Consider the following 21,309-nt stretch of genomic DNA (forward strand, 5'->3'; position numbering starts at 1 on the left):
TAAGATTTTATTGATTTGATTTTCTTATTTATATTCAAAGAAGACACTTGAGATTTCGTGATTTTCTTAATCAATGCAAAGAATTAATTACGAAGATCAATTAACACTAATTCTAGGTGCAAAGACGCGTTGTCGTCAGTCTCCTTTGCAAATCACTATTAATGATAGATTTATTGTGATTCAACATTATTGGGTACATTAAGAATGAATTGATGTACATATACACTACCCACATACTTACAATCCGATTCCATTTTTGTCTTTACAGAAGGACAATTTCAAGACAGTCAATGATATCACATGGCTATTGAGATTAAATGAGAGTAATGTGATCTACAGCAACTTCAGCTGGAACCCAGAGACAGTTGCAGAGATTGTGGACATCACTGTAGGAGCAATCAACAGCCACTACAATCGTACCATCACCATTGCCAAGAGCACCATCAACAGGGTCATGGAAGTTGCTAATCGCACCCTCACACACACCAGAAGGATGACCAACTGCACCAAGTGTTTCATGCGCTATACCATGATGTTGGCTAATGAGACTCTCACTTCCACATTTTCACAGCTCAACCAAACTGCCTTCACCCAAGCTCTCAAACTGAATGAAACTCTCTTCATCCAATTGAAGAAAATGAACGAGACCTTCTACACCCAGCTCAGGGCTCTGAACCAGACATTCTGCACCCAGATGCAGAAGCTCAAAGAGACCATCACCTACGCCCGTAGCAATCCCAGGGAATTTATCAGCCAGTATGTCAACCTAACAAAGTTGAATGAAACTGTAACAAGGATCAACGCTACCATTCGGGAGCTATATGCCAAGCTCCGATACAACATTACTCATCCTAGAGAAACCATTGAGAACATCAAGATACTCATCAAGTATGAAGAGCGCCGTGAACAAATAACGTGGGTGTTGGAGAATCGAGAAATCATCAAGACCCGGGCTAAGAATTACTTGATTGAAATGAGAGCTAACATTACCAAGAAGGCTAAAGCTGCTATTGATGACTTCAAGGAGCTTATCCAGTATGAAACAAGAATGGAGAAGCTTAACAACTACATCCAAACCAGATTCAATGTTCCCAAATTCCAAGAGAAAATTATGGAATTGAAGGTAAAGTTGGGCGAGATCAAGGAAAAAATGGCTGAACTCAAAATGAGGATCGGAGAAAGGCTCAGTGAGATGAAGATGAGCATTGCCTCCCTCGACAAGGAAATGGTCAAGGCAGAAATCAAGGCACAACTGATGAAGGCCAAGAAATTCATCGCCTTCTACCTTAACAGCACCACCATTGATTCCATTTCAAGCTCTATCTTCATTAATTACAAAGATGATGCCCAAGTCCAGGAACTAATGCGCAAGGTTATCCGCATCAGACCACGCAATGTCATTGATATCATCAACCAGACAAGTGTAATGGAAACAAAGGACCTGGCCATGGAAGCGAAAGAAAATATGATCACCCAACTTGAACTGCTGAATCAAACTACTTTCCGCTATGTCAATAAGACCTACCTGAACGAAACCATCAAACAGGCTATTGAAATGCTGAAAGAATGGAATTCCATCCTCAATGAGTACGTCTACGTTGATGTCATCAAGGAAGACATGAAGCTCGTTTTCAATATCACAAAGGAAAAGGTAGTTAACATGACCAGAGCAGCAACTCTCTTTGTCAAGGCAAAGGCTGACCTTATCAAAGCATTCCTTAAGGAACAGTGGGAGGCACGCCCAAGATCTCTTGAGGAGCTCAAAGAACGTCTGATGGAAATAAAAACCATTGCAGCTGATTACATCAGAGAAAGGTACAACATTGACGTTGATCAAATAATTGAAAGGGTCATTGATGAATACAGGAACAGGAAACAACAGGTAGATGAAATCATTGTCCGTATGGGCAACGAATACATGAAGAGGAAAGAGCAGATTGATGAGGTCGTTACCAAGATCATCGCTATCTCCAAGAATGAAACCCATCCAGTGAACATGCTTCCTCTCTGCTACTTCAACAGAACCATCTATCAGATCGTTCAACCTCCTGTCGATATAACACGGAACCTAACAGTCCTCTACAGCAAGATGGCAGCAAACCTCACTAAGGTTTATAACAAGAAAGTAGCCGACAACATTGAGGTCTACAGCAAGATGGCAGTCAACCAAACCAAAGTGTATTCTCGTATCGCTCTGGACAAAATGAAGGCTCTAAGAAAGAAATATACTCCTATTGTGATGACAGAAATGCAGAAATACAAAGTGAAAGCACTTGAGAAGGGCAAGATCGTAAAGGATACATCAATCATGTATTTCAACATGGCTAAGGGAAATGCAACCCTGTTCTATGAGAAGTACGCTCCAATCGTCAATGAGACCATTCGTACCTTCATTTGTGATGCCAAGCAACGTCTCTTCAACTTTACCCTGCAGATTCGCTCTAAGACTGACCACTTTATCAACATGTCCATTGAGCTCCTTGAACCTCACGTGCAACCTTATCGTGAGAGAATAATGCAGAAAGTTGAAATGATGAGGCTCCGTGCTGCCAATTTGAAGGAACGAGTTCGTCAACTTCCTGCCCAGACTGAGGCTTACTTGATGGAGGCAGCTGAATACCACATCGAAAGATATCCAGAATATAAGCAGAAAACCATCCAAAACATTGCTGAAATGAGGATAAAGCTTGAGGAATTAAAGGTCAACCTCACAAGGTTCTACCAAGAATTGAAAGCCAACATGACAAGAATGGCTGCAGAATTGAAGGAAAATACTAGAGAGTTGTACAACAAAACCAAAGAGTTGTACGCAACCTACAAGCAGAAAGCTCATGAAATGTACAATATACGAAAAGACCAATTTAACGCACTCAAAATGCAGGCTCAGGATAAATGGGAAACATGGAGACCAATCGTCTTGAGGAAGTCTGGAAAGTACCTCAAAGCTACCAAGATGGGTATCAACAGGACAGTGGAAGCCATAATTTCTGCAACAAAAGATGAATACTCACTGATCAACGAGCTACCAATGAGATCGATGGAAAAGACCATCTTTGAACTCAGTCAAGACCTGAAAGCATACATTCAACAACTTACAGAAGATCTGGTGGAAACGGCCAAGATGAGCATCAAGGACCGAACAAGTCTGCTCAACAAGTACCCTGTGAAGTATCTCGATATGACCATCTTTGAGGTGAGTTATCATGTGAACATAATAAAAAAGAAAATATATTTCCTCAAAGCAAGTCGTAAAAACAGAAAATCAAGTAAATGCTGAAATGACAATCGAATTTGTATATATATTCAATAATAAAAATAATCCTTGTGAGAAATATTTGTGGCTATCTTGCAATCCTCTTCATTTCTAAAAAACATTAAATGTTGCATAGATATATAAAGTTACCTTTACATTCATCATACTAAGACGATCTAATCTTTTAATATGAGATACAATTTGTGTCCCTTTGATATTATTCTTTTCCGGTTAACTATATATCTCTTTTTATTTTTTTCATCCGATTTCTCAACTAGGCTGGAAACTTTTCATACGGAAAGATCCTTGTAGCTTCAAATCTGACCAGATTCTATGCAAACATGACACTGACAAGGATCAATTCTTCTTTGGTGATGGTAAACAAGACCTTCTATGATGTCTTGAATGTATCCAACACCAAACTAAGAGAGGTTGTTCTTCCCATCCTGAACCAAACTGCCAGGGACATCATGATCTTCATCAACCGCACCCGTTCTCAGCCATGGAGGGTTACCATCAATGAGACAATGTGCTTCCTCAACAGGACATCTGTCATCCTAAGGAACAAGGCCAATGAGACCTTCATCATTTTCCAAGCTAAAGCCATCGAAGCATGGCAGAATCTTACATCAGAAGAGAGCATTGCCAAAATGAAGATGTACCTAAACAACACCAAAGATCAGATCATCAGGAGTCTGAAAGTTGCCAATGAAACCATCTACATGATCCGCAACAAGAGCATCAATCTAGTCATCTATGTCAGGGATGAGACCCGTCTCCTCAATCTCTCCAAAGAATATGCACTTCTTGCCAAGGATCTGACCAAGAATTCCATCTACCAAGCCAGGAACATGACAGTACAGACAATCAACTATGCCCGTAACATGACCAACACCATCGTGACTTATATCCAGGGTCCTGCCAAGGATTTCACCATGGAATATGTGACATATGTGAACAACACAATGGCAGGTTAGAAATCTAAATTACTTGTTTACAAGGATCTCAAGTATTCTAACATATTTGCAAGCAATATAATATTTTTCACCACTTTTAATTTGACAGTTTTCCTATACAGGTTCCCCTTATGTAAATCCAATCCATTCATTTGTTTAAAAATAATTGTATTATGTTTACAGATGTATCTGAACCGTTTTTATTTCTAGAATTTCGTTAAAATATTCGTTAACTTTATCTTTTTTTTACAGGATGGGCCATTCGCTACTATGAAGTGGATCAATTCCCATCAAAGGCCAGTGCTTACATTGCTGCCATCAAGCCTGTTGAGAGGACAATCAATCTGACCATGATTGCCTTCAACCAGACCCGTCTCCTGACTGAATTGGCCTTCAACCGAAGTAAAGATATGACCCGCTATGCTCTTAACGAGACCATCGTCATGACTCAGTATGCGCTCAACCAGACTCGCATCATTACTGGCCAGGCAATTAGGAATGCTAGTATTCTTACCAGGCAGGCAATCAACCGTACCCGCACTCTCATCAGGGATACTCTCAACTCCATTGGTCGTCTTGATGACCACAGCTTTGCCATGAACATCTCTCATCCCTTCAACTGGACAAGCTTCCGGAGTTTACCAAGACTCAGCAACAACCAGATCCAGTACATCAAGGTATGTTGTCACTTCTAAACTTCATTCTCCTGTCAATAGAAAGAATCATAAAATTACTACGATGGGAATAATTCATGAAATTTATGAGAATAGCAAAAAGCATGCTGTGTAGGACATTAAACACATTATCTAAATAATACCTGAAACTGAATCTAATCAATTTTTTTCATCTGCCCTGAATAAACATATCCATATGGTGAAAAAATTGTACCTTTGAACTTCAGATTTTTGTTCTTTTGCAAATCTTCCAATTCAGGATAAGATGGCACAGCTCAACGTCACTCTACAAGAGATTCGTGTGAACATGACAGAGCGGTATTACAATTACTCAAGGATGGTGAACGATTACTATCAGCTTCAGAAGCCAATGATTGATGAGAAGATTGAGCTTTTCCGTACCAAACTCCAACAATACAGAGCCATTATCCAGGAGAAGATCGATGAGTACCAGGTCATCTTTGATGAAATCTACAATGAATACAAGCAAAAATTCAATGAGCAGAAAGACATTTACCAGCAAAAGTGGGAAACCGAATGGAAGCCTCGCCTAATGGAAAAGAAAGACCAAATCTTGACCAGTTGGAGGGAGGAGATCAAGCCTAAAATCAACGAGATGATCACCAATTTGACCAATTTCATCAAGGACCCCGAGTTGCTGACCAATCTGAAACAAATGGCCCTCCAGTTCAAGACGGAGACTCTACCTGAATGGAAGAGAGTGATCCTTGAAGAGAAATACCCCGAGCTCAAGAGGATAATCGTGGAGGAGAAGTATCCTGAAATCAAAATGGAAGTTATCGCTCAGTATGAGATTGCAAAGGAAATCTTTGAGGAGCTCAAGAACAATGCTTCTATCTTCCGACAGAAGGCAATGACCAAGGTGGAGTCTCTGAAGACAAAAGCTCTGGAGAAGTGGAATGAACTGCTTCAGAAGATCGAGGACATCAAACAAGACTGGCCAGAGACCTACAAAAAGATCAAGGCTGATATTGAGGCTATCAGGGTTGATCTCCAAACCAAACTGTCTGGATACATCAACAAGATCCTTACGCTTCTCCAAGATCTCCGCATCCCTGTTGAGCTTCTTCCTCTTGAACACATTAAGATCTACAGCCCCTGGAAATGTAAGTATTCACTTATAAGGGAAGGCTCTAGTACTATAAAGTGTATGCAAAAACATAATATATTGAATTTCGAATAGGGTACTTCATCAAGATTTTTTTTTTGGAGATTGCACCAATCAATTTGCTATGATCCAATCACATACAATGATTTGCAGTAGTTTATAGCATCTGTCGGTGAAAATAATGACAAATTTCTTTCTGAAATGATCCCAGGAATAAATTAGATATTCAAAAATTAATTTTAGATAATTCCAAGGACCGTAAAATTTGAAGAAAACTTGTAAAATCAGTTTTAAGAAAACAAGAAATTAAAACGGTATATGACGAAGTCGTATTTTGAATGGTGAGAAAACAATCTCTTCGTATGAAAACTTGATAGCTCACAATTGATTTTTTTTTCTTTTCATGTTTTAGACACTGCTATGATCTTTGGAGAGAACCATGTCATGACATTTGATGGCAAAGTATACAGCGTGCCTGCATATGCTGATGAGGTACAAACATACGTACTTGCTCATGACTACGTAGACCGAAACTTCACTCTTTTGGTACAGAAGAAGCGTGTCACCCTCGTTATCCGCAACACAAGTGTCGCAATTGATGATGAGAATGTTGTCCATGTCAATGGATTACCAAACCTACAAGAACTGCCCTACCAGACACCAATCAGCAAGGAGGTGACCATAATGGCAAAGGGTCCATGGGTAAATGTCACATCAACCAAGGGAATCGCTCTCTCCTGCCACGTTGATCACTTCTTATGTATCTTCCATTTGAGTGGTTGGTACCATGGTAAATCTCGAGGACTATTTGGCAACCTTGATACAGAGCACCACAACGACTTCATCCTGCCAGAAGGTGGTATAACAACCGATGTGGCAGAGTTCATTTCAGCTTATGATGTCTCACCATATACATCACGAAATGTTGTTCCATCTCGATTCGGAGCTTGCCGATCAAATGCCGATGAGTGCCGCAACAGGTTCCTTGCTGAAGAATCACCATTAAATGCTACCTTCAGGGACATCAACCAAGTTGAGTTCTACAATTTCTGTGTTGAAGAGACATCGAAGTGCCATACCGTATGTGAAGCCAGCAATCCTGTTGCCACCTTGGGAATGCACCTGCTTCGCGATGTCACCTATGAACAGAACTGCTGTAAGTTTTTGATATTTTGGAAGATAATTTGATATATCCAGTAGATTTGTAAAGCATTAACATTACGAAATATACAATTCTTCATAATATATCCATTGTCATGCATGGGATGCAACAGATCATTCTATCTAAGATGAATTAGTAATGAATTGTATTACATTATTTACGTATAGACGAGCAGAAACTGTAGAAGAAAACCCTTTTTTCTAAATGTTATTATTTCTTCTTAATATATTATGTATAGTGGACTGCACCCCAGGGGAAATCAGCCAAGAGAACGGACGATCTACAAGCACTGCAGACATTATCTTTGTGGTTTCTGAAACTGCTGCAATGGAGGAAGGCAATGTGATCAAGTCCAGTATGAAGACCATCATTAGCAGATTGAGCAGGAAGCTGAACGTGGATGACATAAAGTACGGAATTTCCGCATATGGTGGAGCTGACATCCATGGACGTCCACATGTCCATACACTCTGTGGTCATTTGATGGACAGCAGCCCTGACTGTGCTTCCAGTGGTGTTGACAGTTTAGTCTTTGAAGGAGCAATGCCTGGTGATGCTATGGGTGCTATCCAGCTTGCTGCCAGCTATCCATTCCGCAAGGAGGCTGCCAAGATCATCATCTTGATTGCTGATGAAGATATTATGGTATGTAAGATTTTGATGTAGAATAGATGGTCAATTTTCTAATCAGAGACGGATCAGTATGTTTCACATTTTACCACAATGCAGAGATACCCTAAATTGCAGAATAATTTGTGTATTATCCCATTAGAATTGAAAGATGAAAACAACTTGACGAGATTAAATGAAAAGAATTCATTCATTAAAATATAAATTAAGTATGTATACATTTTGACATAAGTTATATCATTGTCCTCTTCATGGTTGGGTAATGTCTGATTTTGATTATTTTTTAACAGGAGGAGAGTACCAACTATGTTGACTACCTCTTTAACATCAACAACAGCAGAACAGCTATTCAGAAGCGCCTGGAGCGTCAAGGAATCACCTTCAATGTCTTCTCATCTTACCCCACCCTGAACAAGAAGAGTACAGATTCTCCAATCTTGGGTGTCAACTACCTTGGCACACAGATCATCAACAAGAAGAACAGTGCTGAAGAGGGTACAGGTCGTCTTGCCATCCCATCCGGACAGTATGCCAAACTTGCAAAGGCCACTCGCGGTAAGTATCATTTGATGGATGATATACAGTTTGGTGAATAGTCGATGATCAAAGGATGGATGGGTGGACCACATTGTTGACATTAACATTAAATTGAAATGTTGGTTCCACTTTCCGATAGTATGCAGAAAGATTCATCTAATCTGTACCAGTTAAGAATGTCTTTGTTATTTACTATTTCTGTGTATCACTACGATGAGTCTTAAACACAGAAGACATGTCTATTGTAAAGTAATACAACAGTGTCGGCATTCAGCAATTCCCAATATTAGAGAAATAATGATAAAATAAATATTGAAATCATTAAGAGCGCTCTTTATATGGGCGTTAGAACCATAGAATATCTCTTCATAGTAAAACAAAACTAAACTATGGGGGGAAATAAGCGAGGGTGTGCTGTGCACCTTACATATGGACATTTCACACCATCTATATTCATAACAAGGCATATACTGTCGTAAATAGATCCCTTTCTTGAGAGAAAGAGATAAATGATTTCTTTCTGTTAAGGTGACGGTCAGACCGTACATGACAATCATTTCTACTTCTATATAAATTTCCGCTCCAGGTTCTGTACTTGGTCTCCGATGGATCCAGGATGGACATCGCGACCTGAACACCATGCTACCTAGACTCCTCTGGAAACAAATCCAACCCCAGGCTACCGGCCAGGTTGACTTCCTCTGCCGCTGTCAGACCGGCTGGTATGGAGAGACACGACAGGAATGCCAGATCACCCGATTTGTCGATGACGTGTATTAAGCTAACATACCTCTCCCGAAACTTTTTAAATTAATAGTCTTGGATAGGATGGACATTACAACAATATGAGGGCTGCATATTTACTCCAAACTTTTTGCCAGAAATGTTTTTAAATGCAATAGGCGATGTTGCCAAGGCTTGATAACTTCGCCTAAGACATCGATATGATGTAAATGACCAATCTTATATGTTTATCTCTTTGAACAAATCATATTTTATATATGTGTGTATTGTCCTTAACGATGAGGCGTTCAAAATATCCGAGCTATTTTCTCCTGTTGGACTATGCATTTTCCCTGACGACGACTTGTTTAACAACTAGTAGTTTGAAATGAATTTCAAAATGAAATTAGGAAAAAATAATTGCTTTGTATTCTTCAGCATGTATTTTATTAATATCCAGATCTCCGAACAACTCTTCCTGAAACATGACAATGATGATTTGAATACTCGCAGAAGTGTTACAAATAATCAAGCCTTATTCACGAAACAAGAATGTTTTCAGTTTGAATACAACTTTCGAATTCAGATTTTATTAAAGTTATTCAAATTGAGATTTTGCCTAATCTAAGCCGTAAATACTCGGTGAATTTTCGGTCCTTCTAAATGGGGATATGTGACGAATAATGTGTTTAAATGTTCCCTTTTGTTATAACCTGTGTATTTATGTATTTGAAGTGAGGTTTAATAAAAACCGAACAAAGAAAACTTATTTTCCTTTGCATTTATTCGATATCTCCAGTAATTCTTTAAAGAATCGTAGTATATTTCTTTGGTTGTGAAGCAGAGTTGTCATAACAGTTTTCACACGAGGATGTGTTTATTGTGAACTCTCTGGCACCAAAGATATTGTATTTTATATAGGCTAAGGAACCCGGGTTATGAGTTCCATTTTGACCTCCCAAACTCAAGAAGTGTGTCGTGGGGATCCCATCAAAATATAAAACCGAAAGTAAGTCAAAATCGAGACTTATAAATATAAATAATTGATTCTGGCAATAATTAATGGTGTTCTTACCTGTATCATTTATCATGTCAGAAATATGTTTGTGCAAAAATGAGAGTGAGTGATATGGTTTTAATAAATTTATTGTATAAATTGCAACTAGAAAATATCTATATATACATACATTATGGGATACATTATTAGTTTAATCACAAACTTTTAATGCATTCTACAGGGTAGTACATCGTATGGAATAATGGTTTTATAAGCATCATAATTAACGAAAAAATATAATACCGAAAATATTCTAGGATTCGCGAGTATAGAAAGGAGAGCAGGTATAAGGTAAAGCTAGGGTTACACCAGAACCGAATCCTCCCGAATAAATTCGGACCGATTCTGCCTGAATACGGCCTGATTCGGATGGTTTCGGTGGATTCGAAGTTCTCGAATTTTCTCGCATTCGCGGAGGGAGAACAGAATAGCCTACTCCCGAAACCACCCGAATACGTGTATCCGGATGAATTCGCAGTTGATTCTGTTCCGGTGTAACCCTAGCTTAAGGCTGATCGTAAAGTTACGCACGAATTTACGTACGACAAGAAGATGTTTTTAGGGGCTAGGTCAGCTACGTGATGATATATCATTTAGCACAAGAAAGGGTCAACCAGACGTACGTAAAAGCCATTCGTAACTTTATACGAACAACTTATAAAATACCCACCTGGAATGTCATACATTTTGAAGGAGGAATAGCAGAGAAGAGAGAGAGAGAAAAGAAACTCGAAAGATTATTCAGCACAATAAAAGGGAGAGTTGGTGAGATTGATCAACAGAACAAGCCCACTCTAAATTACATGGATTTAGAACGAATCCAGATCGGCTGGTAGTACTGACCAGTCAATGCTTGGATTTAGTTTGAATCCAATCTCAAATGATTTCAATCAAAATCAAAATTCAAATCTTTACAGATTTCATCCTAATCAAGAGTTCATCCGATCTGGATTCATTCAAAATCCGTGAAATTTATAGTGTGCACTGGAAACAAAAAGAAATGTGAAAGTACTTTTAAGACACTCTACTTAAATTCAGATAGATACCTAACTAGAGAGATACAGAATTTATCTTTAAAATGAAATGTTTCTTGTATAAAAAGAGTATATTTTCATCTAAACGAAGAAATTCTATCTATTTTAAAAAGAATATATTATCTTATATTCTACCATGGAGGTCTCTATTCAATACCTCCATGATTCTACTAAGTGCTCTTTGAAAAAAAGCATCTATCAAATTGTGAATAGATTGCATACAGAATGTATATAGAGACGAATGAAAAGGAGGGTATGTAAAGAAACGTTTTTTTAATACATAAAACTACTAAGAGAAAATAGAATATGTACATCTAAAAAGAACGAAAATGTACATTGGGCGAATTAGAGGGGGGAAATATTAGGAAATAGAGGGAAGGAGAAGAAGGAGTGTGAAGGAACTGTGAGTTGTGAAACTGTGAGTGGAAAATGAATGAAAAGAAATTTAAAGGTGAAATATAAGATCATAGACAATATAGGAAAGGCAAACGAGATGGATGGGGGATGAGATGAGAGTACAGAGAGAAAAGCATCGATCTGTAGTGAGGATAAGAGAGACGTGAATAAAAAGTGAGAGTAAGAAGGAGGAACAAAGACGGATCTGGAATTATATTTAGGAGTTGCGATTTCATAAAAAAATCATCAGAAAACAAAAACTGGAGGGCAATTCCATAAGAAATGATCAACCTTTTGTACCCCCATTTTTCTTAAGCCTTACTTCTCTTCATAAACTGACCAAGTCATGCGGGTCCATTGAGAACATTACAGACTGTCGAAAGAACAAGAAATCAAAGACAGAAAACTTCATGAGGGTCCCACAAATAGGGGTCGGACGTACATAATATTTGTCATGGAATTGCCCTGGAGTTTGTATGTGCATTAGAAGAAATAAGAGGGAGAGAAAGCTAACAAGAGGATGATCTGTACAAGGTCCCCTGAATAATTAAAGGACAAGTCCACCCCGACCAAAAAGTTGGTTTCAATAAAAAGAGAAAAATCCATCAAGAATAAAAATTGGAAATTTCATCAAAATCAGATGTAAAATAAGAAAGTTATGACATTTTTAAGTTTTGCTTACTTTCACAAAACAGTTATATACACATCCTGGTCGGTATGCAAATGAGGGGACTGATGATGATATCCATTCATGATTTCTTTTGTATTTTGTTATATGAAATATGATATATTCTAATTTTCTCCTCAATGTCATGTGAAACAACGAACAACTCCTCACTGAACGTGTGAAATTAGCATTGTTTAATACTATAATGGTTCAGTCAAGTCAGTCCTTATTGTCAATATGTAAAAAATGAAATATTGTTTAATTCAAACAATAAAAAACAAAGAAATAGTGAGTGAAGGACATCATCCACTGGATGATTTGCATGTCACTGAATTGTGCATATCACTATTTTGTGAAAAATAAGTGAAACTTTAAATTACATAACTTTCTTAATTTACATCTGATTTTGATGAAATTTTCAGCGTTATGCCAAATTTGATTTTTATTTATTTATTCAAATCAAGATTTTTCTGGGGTGGACTTGACCTTTAAATAAGCTGAATGCATATAAATGTATATGGGCAGAAGGAAAGGGAGGAGAGGATATTAAATGTGAGAGAAGAGAAAAAGGGAGTGAACTTCTGAAAGGTGGAAAGATGAATATGAGATATGAAAACGACAAGGGATGGGTGGATGGTAGCAGGAACAAGTACATGAATAGGGTAGACCTACGAAAGGTCGTGAGGTAATTAGAAATGAAAGAGAAATAGAATCGAAGACAAACAAGAATATGAGTCTCTCCTGCACCTGCTACTATACTCTATTCGCCGACTCAAGCCAGCCTTCTCTCTCTTATATACTCAAGCCTTCTCAAAGCCTGTTTACTACTCAGCTTTCCACTCCTTTTGGTGTACAGTTCTTTTAAGGACTACACCCATTTTGAAAATAATACTCTACTTTAAGGTATCCACTTTCTCGCCTTTCCAATTCACCTTCAATTATATCCTCTTATTATCTCAGTCCCTCCAGGACTTTACACATGGTGTACCGTAAACCTCTTCCGCCATTGCTCGTACAACCATGCAAACCTTGAAACACCATCCCAAACAAGAATATGTATAGGATTAGGGCAGAAAGTAGGAAATTAATTGAATGTGTAAGAGGGCAGATATTGAAAATGACAGTAAAATTATCATCACGCCATAGTAAAACTGGAGAACATGAAGAAATGAAGGGGAATTAAGACTACAAAGACATGTACCAGATATATATTTGATTTATTTGATTTATTTGATTTGATTTATTTATTTCCGTTTCACAATTGTACATAATATGATAAACATAACATAACAAGGTCGAAAATACTATACAAGACAAAATATAAGATATATAACATAATCATAGATTTAAGGAACACATTTCAGTAAATAAAGATATCTCAAATGACATTTGTATTTAAAAGTAAAACGGATGGACTTGCCGAAAAAAAAGCAAAGCTTGTACAAGAGACAAGCCCCTATCTTAGTTACATTAATACAAAATTACAACAAATAAATATTGGGTCTCAATAATAATTTTGTTTAAAAATAAAATATAGGAACATGTTCATGTGAAGGGGAAAAGATAGCGGGTTTTCACAAAGGGGCGCAGAGCGAATCCTAGAACACACTAAATCTATTGAAAATGCCCGTCAAATGACAATGAACAGCTGCGAGGGCTTTGTCGAAAGGAGATGAACCGAAACAGCGGTTTCATCCTGAGTTTCGGAGCTGACAAAAAATTGCAAATAATTGTCCAGAGTAAAGGACTCATGCTGTTTTGATTTACCAATTTTCGACAAAGACTTCTTAGTTGTTCTTTGTCATGATGTGCATTTAGCAATATATTTTCTCTGTCCTTGAATCCTCCTTACGTCGCTGTGCAAAAACTACCAACTACAGAATCTGAGATACCCTTCATAAAGCTATACGATTATGATCGCTTTGCATTTGGCCTATATATAACTACCAACGACATCTTGATATTCATTTTCTACGGAGTCTTGTTACCATGGTAATTTTCATAGTGGTACAGTTAATACAATCGTAAAATCTGACCAAATTGGGTAATAAATTTGCTCAATTGGATAAAAATTGCCCAAAATGTATTTTTTTACCAACATACATTACCCAACACAGTGGAAAGTATATTACCCAACATTTTTTTGCAATAATGGATAAAATGTGAATTTTGTATAGGGGGCGGAGCCCTATAATCTACATGGTGTCACTCGTCTGCCTATACACGTATCTGCGCGATTCAAAAATCAAAATGGTGAAATAATAATGTCAGGACTGTTATTTTACAACCCCTTCTGGTCAAAATCCGCGAATCGTGTGTAAAGGAAATGGGTGAGCAGATATGCAGCTCATTTTTAATGTCAACATGATAGGCCGGGTTTTTTTGTGTAGTAAACCTACCATTTCAAGCAGAATTTATTATTTAGGTTTCTCCAAAGAAAATACATTGAGACGCTTTGATGGAACATATTCAAAATTGCTTCTTACTATTCTCTCTTGTCCTTAAAATTAACATTTTGCTTTTTTTAAAGTGAAAAGACGTAAACATCGGAGTTAATTTAGCACCAGCCTAGTATATATATCGGTCCACACCAGAGAGGTGTTGAAACAACACCAGTTCAGAATCAAACCGATATTGGTTAAATAAAAGAAGTTCCTGCAGCAGAGTCTCGAGAACACCTGTAATCTTACCAGATTGCGTAATCTTACAGGAAATTGGTATTTGGTATATGTAACCTTACAAACTTCCTTTTATAAAACACCCTTTTCGATCCCCTTTTTAAACAGACCTGTTCTATGATAAAGCTATGATAAAGGGAACATATGATCGCAAATCCATGGCACAAATGGGTCATACACGTTTATTTCGGTCAGAAAACGAGCAACGACTACACCACAGCCAAATCGCTCAGATAGCGACAGCTCGCTTATTGGTGTAAAAGTTCGGTCTAATTTGCATACAACGGCATCAAACCTCCAATTAGAAGGAGCTGAATGAACGGGAGCCTCATTGCATATTCAAGGTGCGTTGACCGCAGCGAATCGGGAAGCCTTGATATACTAATCAGCTGGTCCTCTATGAGCATGCGCACTACCATCACATGGATATCGCAAAACCAGAGAACAAAATTGTATATAAAGAGGGATTCCTCGAGCAGTTAATTGAAACCAATCTTTAGAACCAGAAGAACACAGGAATACCTCCATCATGAAGGCGGTCTTTTTCTTACTGGTTGGCCTAATACTGGCCTCAGCAGTTGTTGCAGGTAAGAAAAACTTTTTCGTCATATTTGTTTTCAACCAATCTACCAAATTTGTCTTAGCGAGCTTGGAATATTTTACCTGATGCCGATTATAAGAATGTTGTAGTTGTTATTTTAATTAGGCAAACTAGTCAGTTTTGACTATTGTTGCCTTGTTAATTTGCTTTTTTTTTTTCAAAAGGAATAATTTCTTTGTTCAATCTATATAAGTTAAAAAAGTAAAGGAAAGATAGGAAAGAAAAGTTCTTAGGAAATCGTGCAAGACCACCTCTGAATGAATGGAATCGACGCTTATATACCTGGACTCATATGATATATATACTTCTGACAAGTTAATAATATTCTTTATATTATATTTTAGTGAATAGTGATCATGGGATCATACAAGATTTATATACATGTATATATTATATTGCATATGTATATATGTTCACTAAGTCTGAAGTATCTTTGTTATATTTTTGATGTGTAACGATTGTATACACGCGGTGCACATGTTATGATATGCATTTTGATAGTAGACTTTGGAATAGTATGAATATGTTTGGTGTTTGCAAAGAGTTACGGTTACGTTGTAATATTTTATTTGTCAATGTATAACGTTACTACATCTGAATGTTATAGTATTGTAATTCTTATTTGGATGCATTGTATTTCACACTTGATGAAAATTCTCTGGCTGCTGGCATTCTGTTGATTTAAACTTTTGGAAGAACGTTACATGAACGAAATAATAACAATTAATACGTACAGTTTGTGTTTTATGTCACGATATCGACACAGTAATACAGGTGTAAATTTTCTTTTACAAATTGTATCATGACAGCATGTAGTATGTAAAGTTTTCTGAAGTATTTTAATCGCTGTATACAGTGCGTATCAAAAAAAAGTTTACACTTTGAAAAAGCCCTGGGAATTAAAAAATATACAACATGTAGGTAATTTTTTCACATATTATCTTCGGTTTGGGTCTCATCTATCTAATGAAAGTAAAAGTTTTGACAGAATGTTACACTTGAGTGAGCACTGTCCATTTTTGTAAAGCTCGCAGAAATCTGTTTGCGCAGAAATGCTTGTTTTCACGCTGTGTCAAGGGGAAAGGGCGAAATCAAACTTACCCTGCGAAACATTCTCATACATTTCCCTTGCACTTTTAGTCAATTGAAATAAAACGGATGCATTCAAACATTTTGTAACAATTTTTCCGCCCAAATTTAAATTTCAACACTTAGTAAGCACAACTTTTACCCTTTTTGTGCTAGCTGGATCTGAGGACATAACTGAATCTGAACAAAAAATTATATCAGACATCTCCAGCATTTTTTTACTAAGTCTTTATCATTTAAAGTAGGTTTACATTTCATTTTTCATTTAATACTTGTTTCTCCACACTTTTTCCAAGCTTGACAATGATTAACAAAATGAAAATCAAGCCTAAGCCATTTCATGTAAATCACAGCTCAGTGTAGAGCAAATATCGTCACAATGGCCCCGAAGTGTGGGGGACTGTGGTGGGGCACAATGCACTCTTTGAAGTGTTTTGGGCAAGGAAACAAGTTAAAAAAGGTTAAAGATATCTTCAAATAATTTTACTAGCTAAATTCCACGTGTTCTTCATGATTAAGTTCTACTTTTATTCGCATAACTATTTCAAAGTTCTGCGCAAATCATTTTTCAACAACTTTTCAAAAGTAAGTGGTGCTCACTCAAGCGGAAATATTTTTGGACAGTTATATCTTCATTTTGCTTAAATGGATCTTTACCTATGTTAAAATGTGGAAAATCTTCAAGATATTACAAATGTATAATATTACAGGATTTTTTCTAAGTGTAAACTTTTTTTTGATACGCACTGTATAGTGTACTCAATGCCCATTGTATTGTGGGTCTTCAAACGTTTTCTTTGATATGGCTCAAAATAATTCAGAATTATAACCATAAACAGTGACAAACCCGTGGACACGTACATATCATTATGGATGACTCTCACACGACTGAAGATAAAGTTCTCATGCAAATTTACATTTTATGCATGTTTTTTAAAACAAAATTTGGTGATTGAGGCTTAATTGTTAGAGGCTGGCCAGGTACTGGGATTTGATTGTTTAAACTTGTACTTCCCTTTGAGATATGCTTTAAAAATACATTGCATCCACGCAAGGAAGGAACATAATTATAGCTTTTAAAGTTAAATGGTAGGCCTATATGATGATCCAAATAGAAGGGATGGAAGTAGTCAGGAGGTATACTGACAGTTAATGGTCCAGTTAATAACATGTTTTAATGTGTTAAGAGAGTTTGAGAGTCTTCCACTCCGCCCTTACTTGCCCTAGTATGTATAGTTCGTTATATACGCTACCTTTGTGGCCTCTGTTAGTACTGAGTCTCTGCACTTGAACTCGGTCTGGAGATTGACACTTCCAAAATATACAGCGTTTCGCTTTTGTTTTCAACCAAATACACAAATTAATCCATCCCACATCTCTCCCCACAACCCTGGAACGTGCGGTCAAACACTGATATAAGTGCGTGCATTGTATGTAAATGAGATTCCTTGTGGGGGCGGTCCTTACGCCCAGGAGCGCGCCTTTTTTTATGGCTACATTTCTTCCTTGTTATCGAGGAATCCCATTCAAGAGGGAACAGTCAGCTGACTGATTGTTACGTCACTCCTCAAGATGACTTTCACAATGGAAGACTTTGGATGAATGGGACGATTACGAATGATAAGTTTAGGCCCATCATTAATTATTATTAGCTGCAGTATTCCTTACCAGCCCAATTCAAACTTGTTCATGCGCGGTTACATTTATCTATAAAAAAAACTTACAAATAGCGTTTCAGTCTTGAAATGAATATGGATTTCAGTCATATGATTTATCATATTGCATGTTAAATAATAATATTGGTTTTATTTTCTCTAGACTTTACTGAAATGGATATGTACTCATCGCCACATTTTCCCTCATATAAATGTTAAAAGGGATTTCTTATTACCGCAATATAACAACAACAACCCCTCCCCCAATAGAATTGAAATTTATATTTAAGACAGCTAGTATGCAATTTGGATATATTGCCCGGTATAAACGCAATGTATTGTCAGCAACTTAACTTGCTGAAATTGTAATCTTTTGAAATGGAATTAACGTACTTGGAAATTTAGGAAGAAAATCGGAAGATACGAAAATACGAAATATAACGCTTGAAAATGGATATCATGACACACAGGTAGTTTGACCAAAAATAGATATCGGTATCATTTGTTTCAGAAAAAGAGAAAAATAGGAGATGTATAATGTGTATAGGGTATACATATATCATCATATTACGATGCTTTTTTTGTTGAAAATATAGCAATGCAGATAGAATTCAATAAATCCAGGTTTAATATCCAGGCAATAGCAATTAACTTCTGTCTAATGAAATATTAACACTTGCAGTTTCATAATTAAATTATCCTTGAACAGAATTGGCCAATGATTTGATGGTAGAGTACCATAATTCTTCAAGGGGGAGTTATACTTTGACAGAAATTAAGTTACTTTTGATCATAACAGATAAGAGAAAAGACAGAGAAATATTTTAAAGAATGTATTACGAATATTTAAACACGAATTAACTTCTTATGTTTATCTTTTCCAAGTTTGTAACATTTTTTCTCACACCATTCTAAGAAAAGAAAAACAGTGAGAAGAAAAACGGCCGAACTGTCTGCATGTGACATCAAAATATATACATATGTATATTTGAATATCCATAACTTTGTAATCCTTTCATGGATATTCGTCAAAATTCTGAAATGTTTCTTTAATTTTATGCTTTATCAAAATCATCGCGATCATATGATGGGGGATCTCATTTAATATGATATAGGGAAATGGTTGTGGGATGGGGCAGGCCGGGGGGGGGGGGGGTAGGTAGGGTGATAATAGACTGCAAAAATTCTTTAAGTTTAGTTAGCGTTTGTCTGGTTAAGATTAGCGGATGCACAACAGTTGGCCTAATGCGATCCCTTTTCATTCATTTATATTTTTAATTTCTAACTTTTTTTGCAGGTCCTCTTTTTGGATCTCAGTCAACTGTAGATGAAGCGAATGAATGCTCCGGTAAGTTAGTAACCCAAATATAAATTCCAATATTAGCTGTTATGTTTTTTGGCAGAATACTAGCTTTCATATCTTATATCGTCCATTGACGTAGACATTTTAGTTATCTAGAATTGCATATCAGAATAATAATTTATGAAACAAAAAAGACCATATATTGTTTTTTTATACTACATAACTGTTATTTAATTCAAGCCCAAAAGAAAAGAAAAAAGTCAATTAATATACTGTATTAGCCGAAATTGCATATCGGAATAATCATTCATAAAACAATAAATTCCATATATTTTTTTAAACAAGGGATATGTCAACATTAGTGCTTTAATTCTGATCTTAGATTTGCAGTTACCCATTTTGAATAAAGCCTATCAAAACTAATCACATAATAAATTGACATAATAATAAGATTAATTGATCTTAATATATTTCATATCCCTTGGGGAAATTGCATAACAAAGTATTTCTTCTTATTTTTTTTTCAGAACTAACACGCTTCAAGGAAGGTTACAGCTACACCTTCAGGTATGAGGCAGAAACAGAAAGTGGAATAAGAGGCGCTGGACCCGAGTCGACAATGACCATGACATGTGACATCATAATAGACGCACCAGAAAGATGCAGGAACGTCCTCAAGGTTAGACAATGTCTTCTGGAAAACAGCGACATTGACGAGGAGATGAGTGCCCATGACCTGGTCTTCCGCACTGAGAACGGACGTATCATCGAGGTGCTGGCTCATCCCGATGAACCCCTTCACATCCTGAACGCCAAACGTGGTATCCTCAGCATGGTCCAGCTCGACCTTGAAGCCGATGATGTTGACCAGATCACCCTGAATGAAGTCTCCGTACACGGCAACTGCAGTAGCGAGATGTCTGTTACCAGGCGTGATGACAGGCAGAGGCCACGCAAGCTCGAGGTAGTGACTGATCTCAACAACTGTATGCTCAGGAAACAACCAGAGAACATGACCAGGTGGCAGAGCTTCAAAGACATTGTCTTCAACACGGTAGGTTATTCTCACTTTGATATAGCACCTCACATCAAGAATATGAATTTGCGTGTTGATTGTCCAACGCAAACGTAATTGCAAGAAATGTTCTGTGGCATGTTCACTAACCTGTCTTAAGGTTGAATCAATGAATATCTCTAATATACAGTACACCTTTTTATCGTAAAACGTACTCAAAGTCTAGATGATTTTTTTCATTTGAATATGTAATCATTTACATTCATCTTTTCATCTCACCAGACCGTCATGGACAAGGTTATCAACTCTTCAAAGATATGCAGATACGATCTGAAAGGAACAACTGGCGAGTTCAAGGGCATTCAGTGTGAAGAAACTCACTCCTTCTGGCCACTGAACTTCAACAGTGAAAGCGGTGTCCGTACTTTCATCAGGCAGAACCTCATCAGCACAAATATTGATTGGCTCAACTCCTTCAAGGTTGATCCAGCCAGTAAGTCTTATTTATCTATTAAAGAATCATGAATTTGATTGAAGAATTTTTCTGCATTTATGAAAACTTTGAATATCATCATAAATCATGATAAAAATGAAGTTTGTAAATACAAGACTTTGTTCATGGACATATTTGGATACCAATGCCCCAAATTTTGTTCACTCATTACAATAGTTTAGTTATGTCTAAAAAGCGTTTGAACGATATCTAATTTCCAAATACTAGAAAGCCTTGAATATGCAGACTGGGACATA

At 37.0% G+C, this 21,309-nt stretch overlaps 2 protein-coding genes across 2 annotated transcripts in view; both read left to right on the plus strand.

Moving 5' to 3' along the window:
- LOC135155957 (uncharacterized) overlaps nt 1-10,123 on the plus strand; it is a 28,659-nt gene extending 18,536 nt beyond the window's left edge. The window contains exons 21-28 of the mRNA XM_064106568.1: nt 269-3,193; nt 3,532-4,225; nt 4,462-4,886; nt 5,143-6,010; nt 6,425-7,168; nt 7,413-7,819; nt 8,095-8,359; nt 8,928-10,123. Coding sequence (XP_063962638.1) covers nt 269-3,193; nt 3,532-4,225; nt 4,462-4,886; nt 5,143-6,010; nt 6,425-7,168; nt 7,413-7,819; nt 8,095-8,359; nt 8,928-9,121 — 6,522 coding nt within the window. The 3' untranslated portion in view covers nt 9,122-10,123. The remainder of the gene's footprint in view (nt 1-268; nt 3,194-3,531; nt 4,226-4,461; nt 4,887-5,142; nt 6,011-6,424; nt 7,169-7,412; nt 7,820-8,094; nt 8,360-8,927) is intronic.
- A 5,253-nt stretch (nt 10,124-15,376) lies between these two features.
- Nucleotides 15,377-21,309, plus strand: part of LOC129270762 (uncharacterized) — a 28,571-nt gene continuing 22,638 nt past the window's right edge. The window contains exons 1-4 of the mRNA XM_064106571.1: nt 15,377-15,483; nt 19,539-19,589; nt 20,072-20,598; nt 20,842-21,052. Of these exons, the coding sequence (XP_063962641.1) occupies nt 15,426-15,483; nt 19,539-19,589; nt 20,072-20,598; nt 20,842-21,052 (847 nt within the window). The 5' untranslated portion in view covers nt 15,377-15,425. The remainder of the gene's footprint in view (nt 15,484-19,538; nt 19,590-20,071; nt 20,599-20,841; nt 21,053-21,309) is intronic.

Source organism: Lytechinus pictus, chromosome 11 (genome assembly GCF_037042905.1).
Source record: "Lytechinus pictus isolate F3 Inbred chromosome 11, Lp3.0, whole genome shotgun sequence".
Lineage (NCBI taxonomy): Eukaryota > Metazoa > Echinodermata > Echinoidea > Temnopleuroida > Toxopneustidae > Lytechinus > Lytechinus pictus.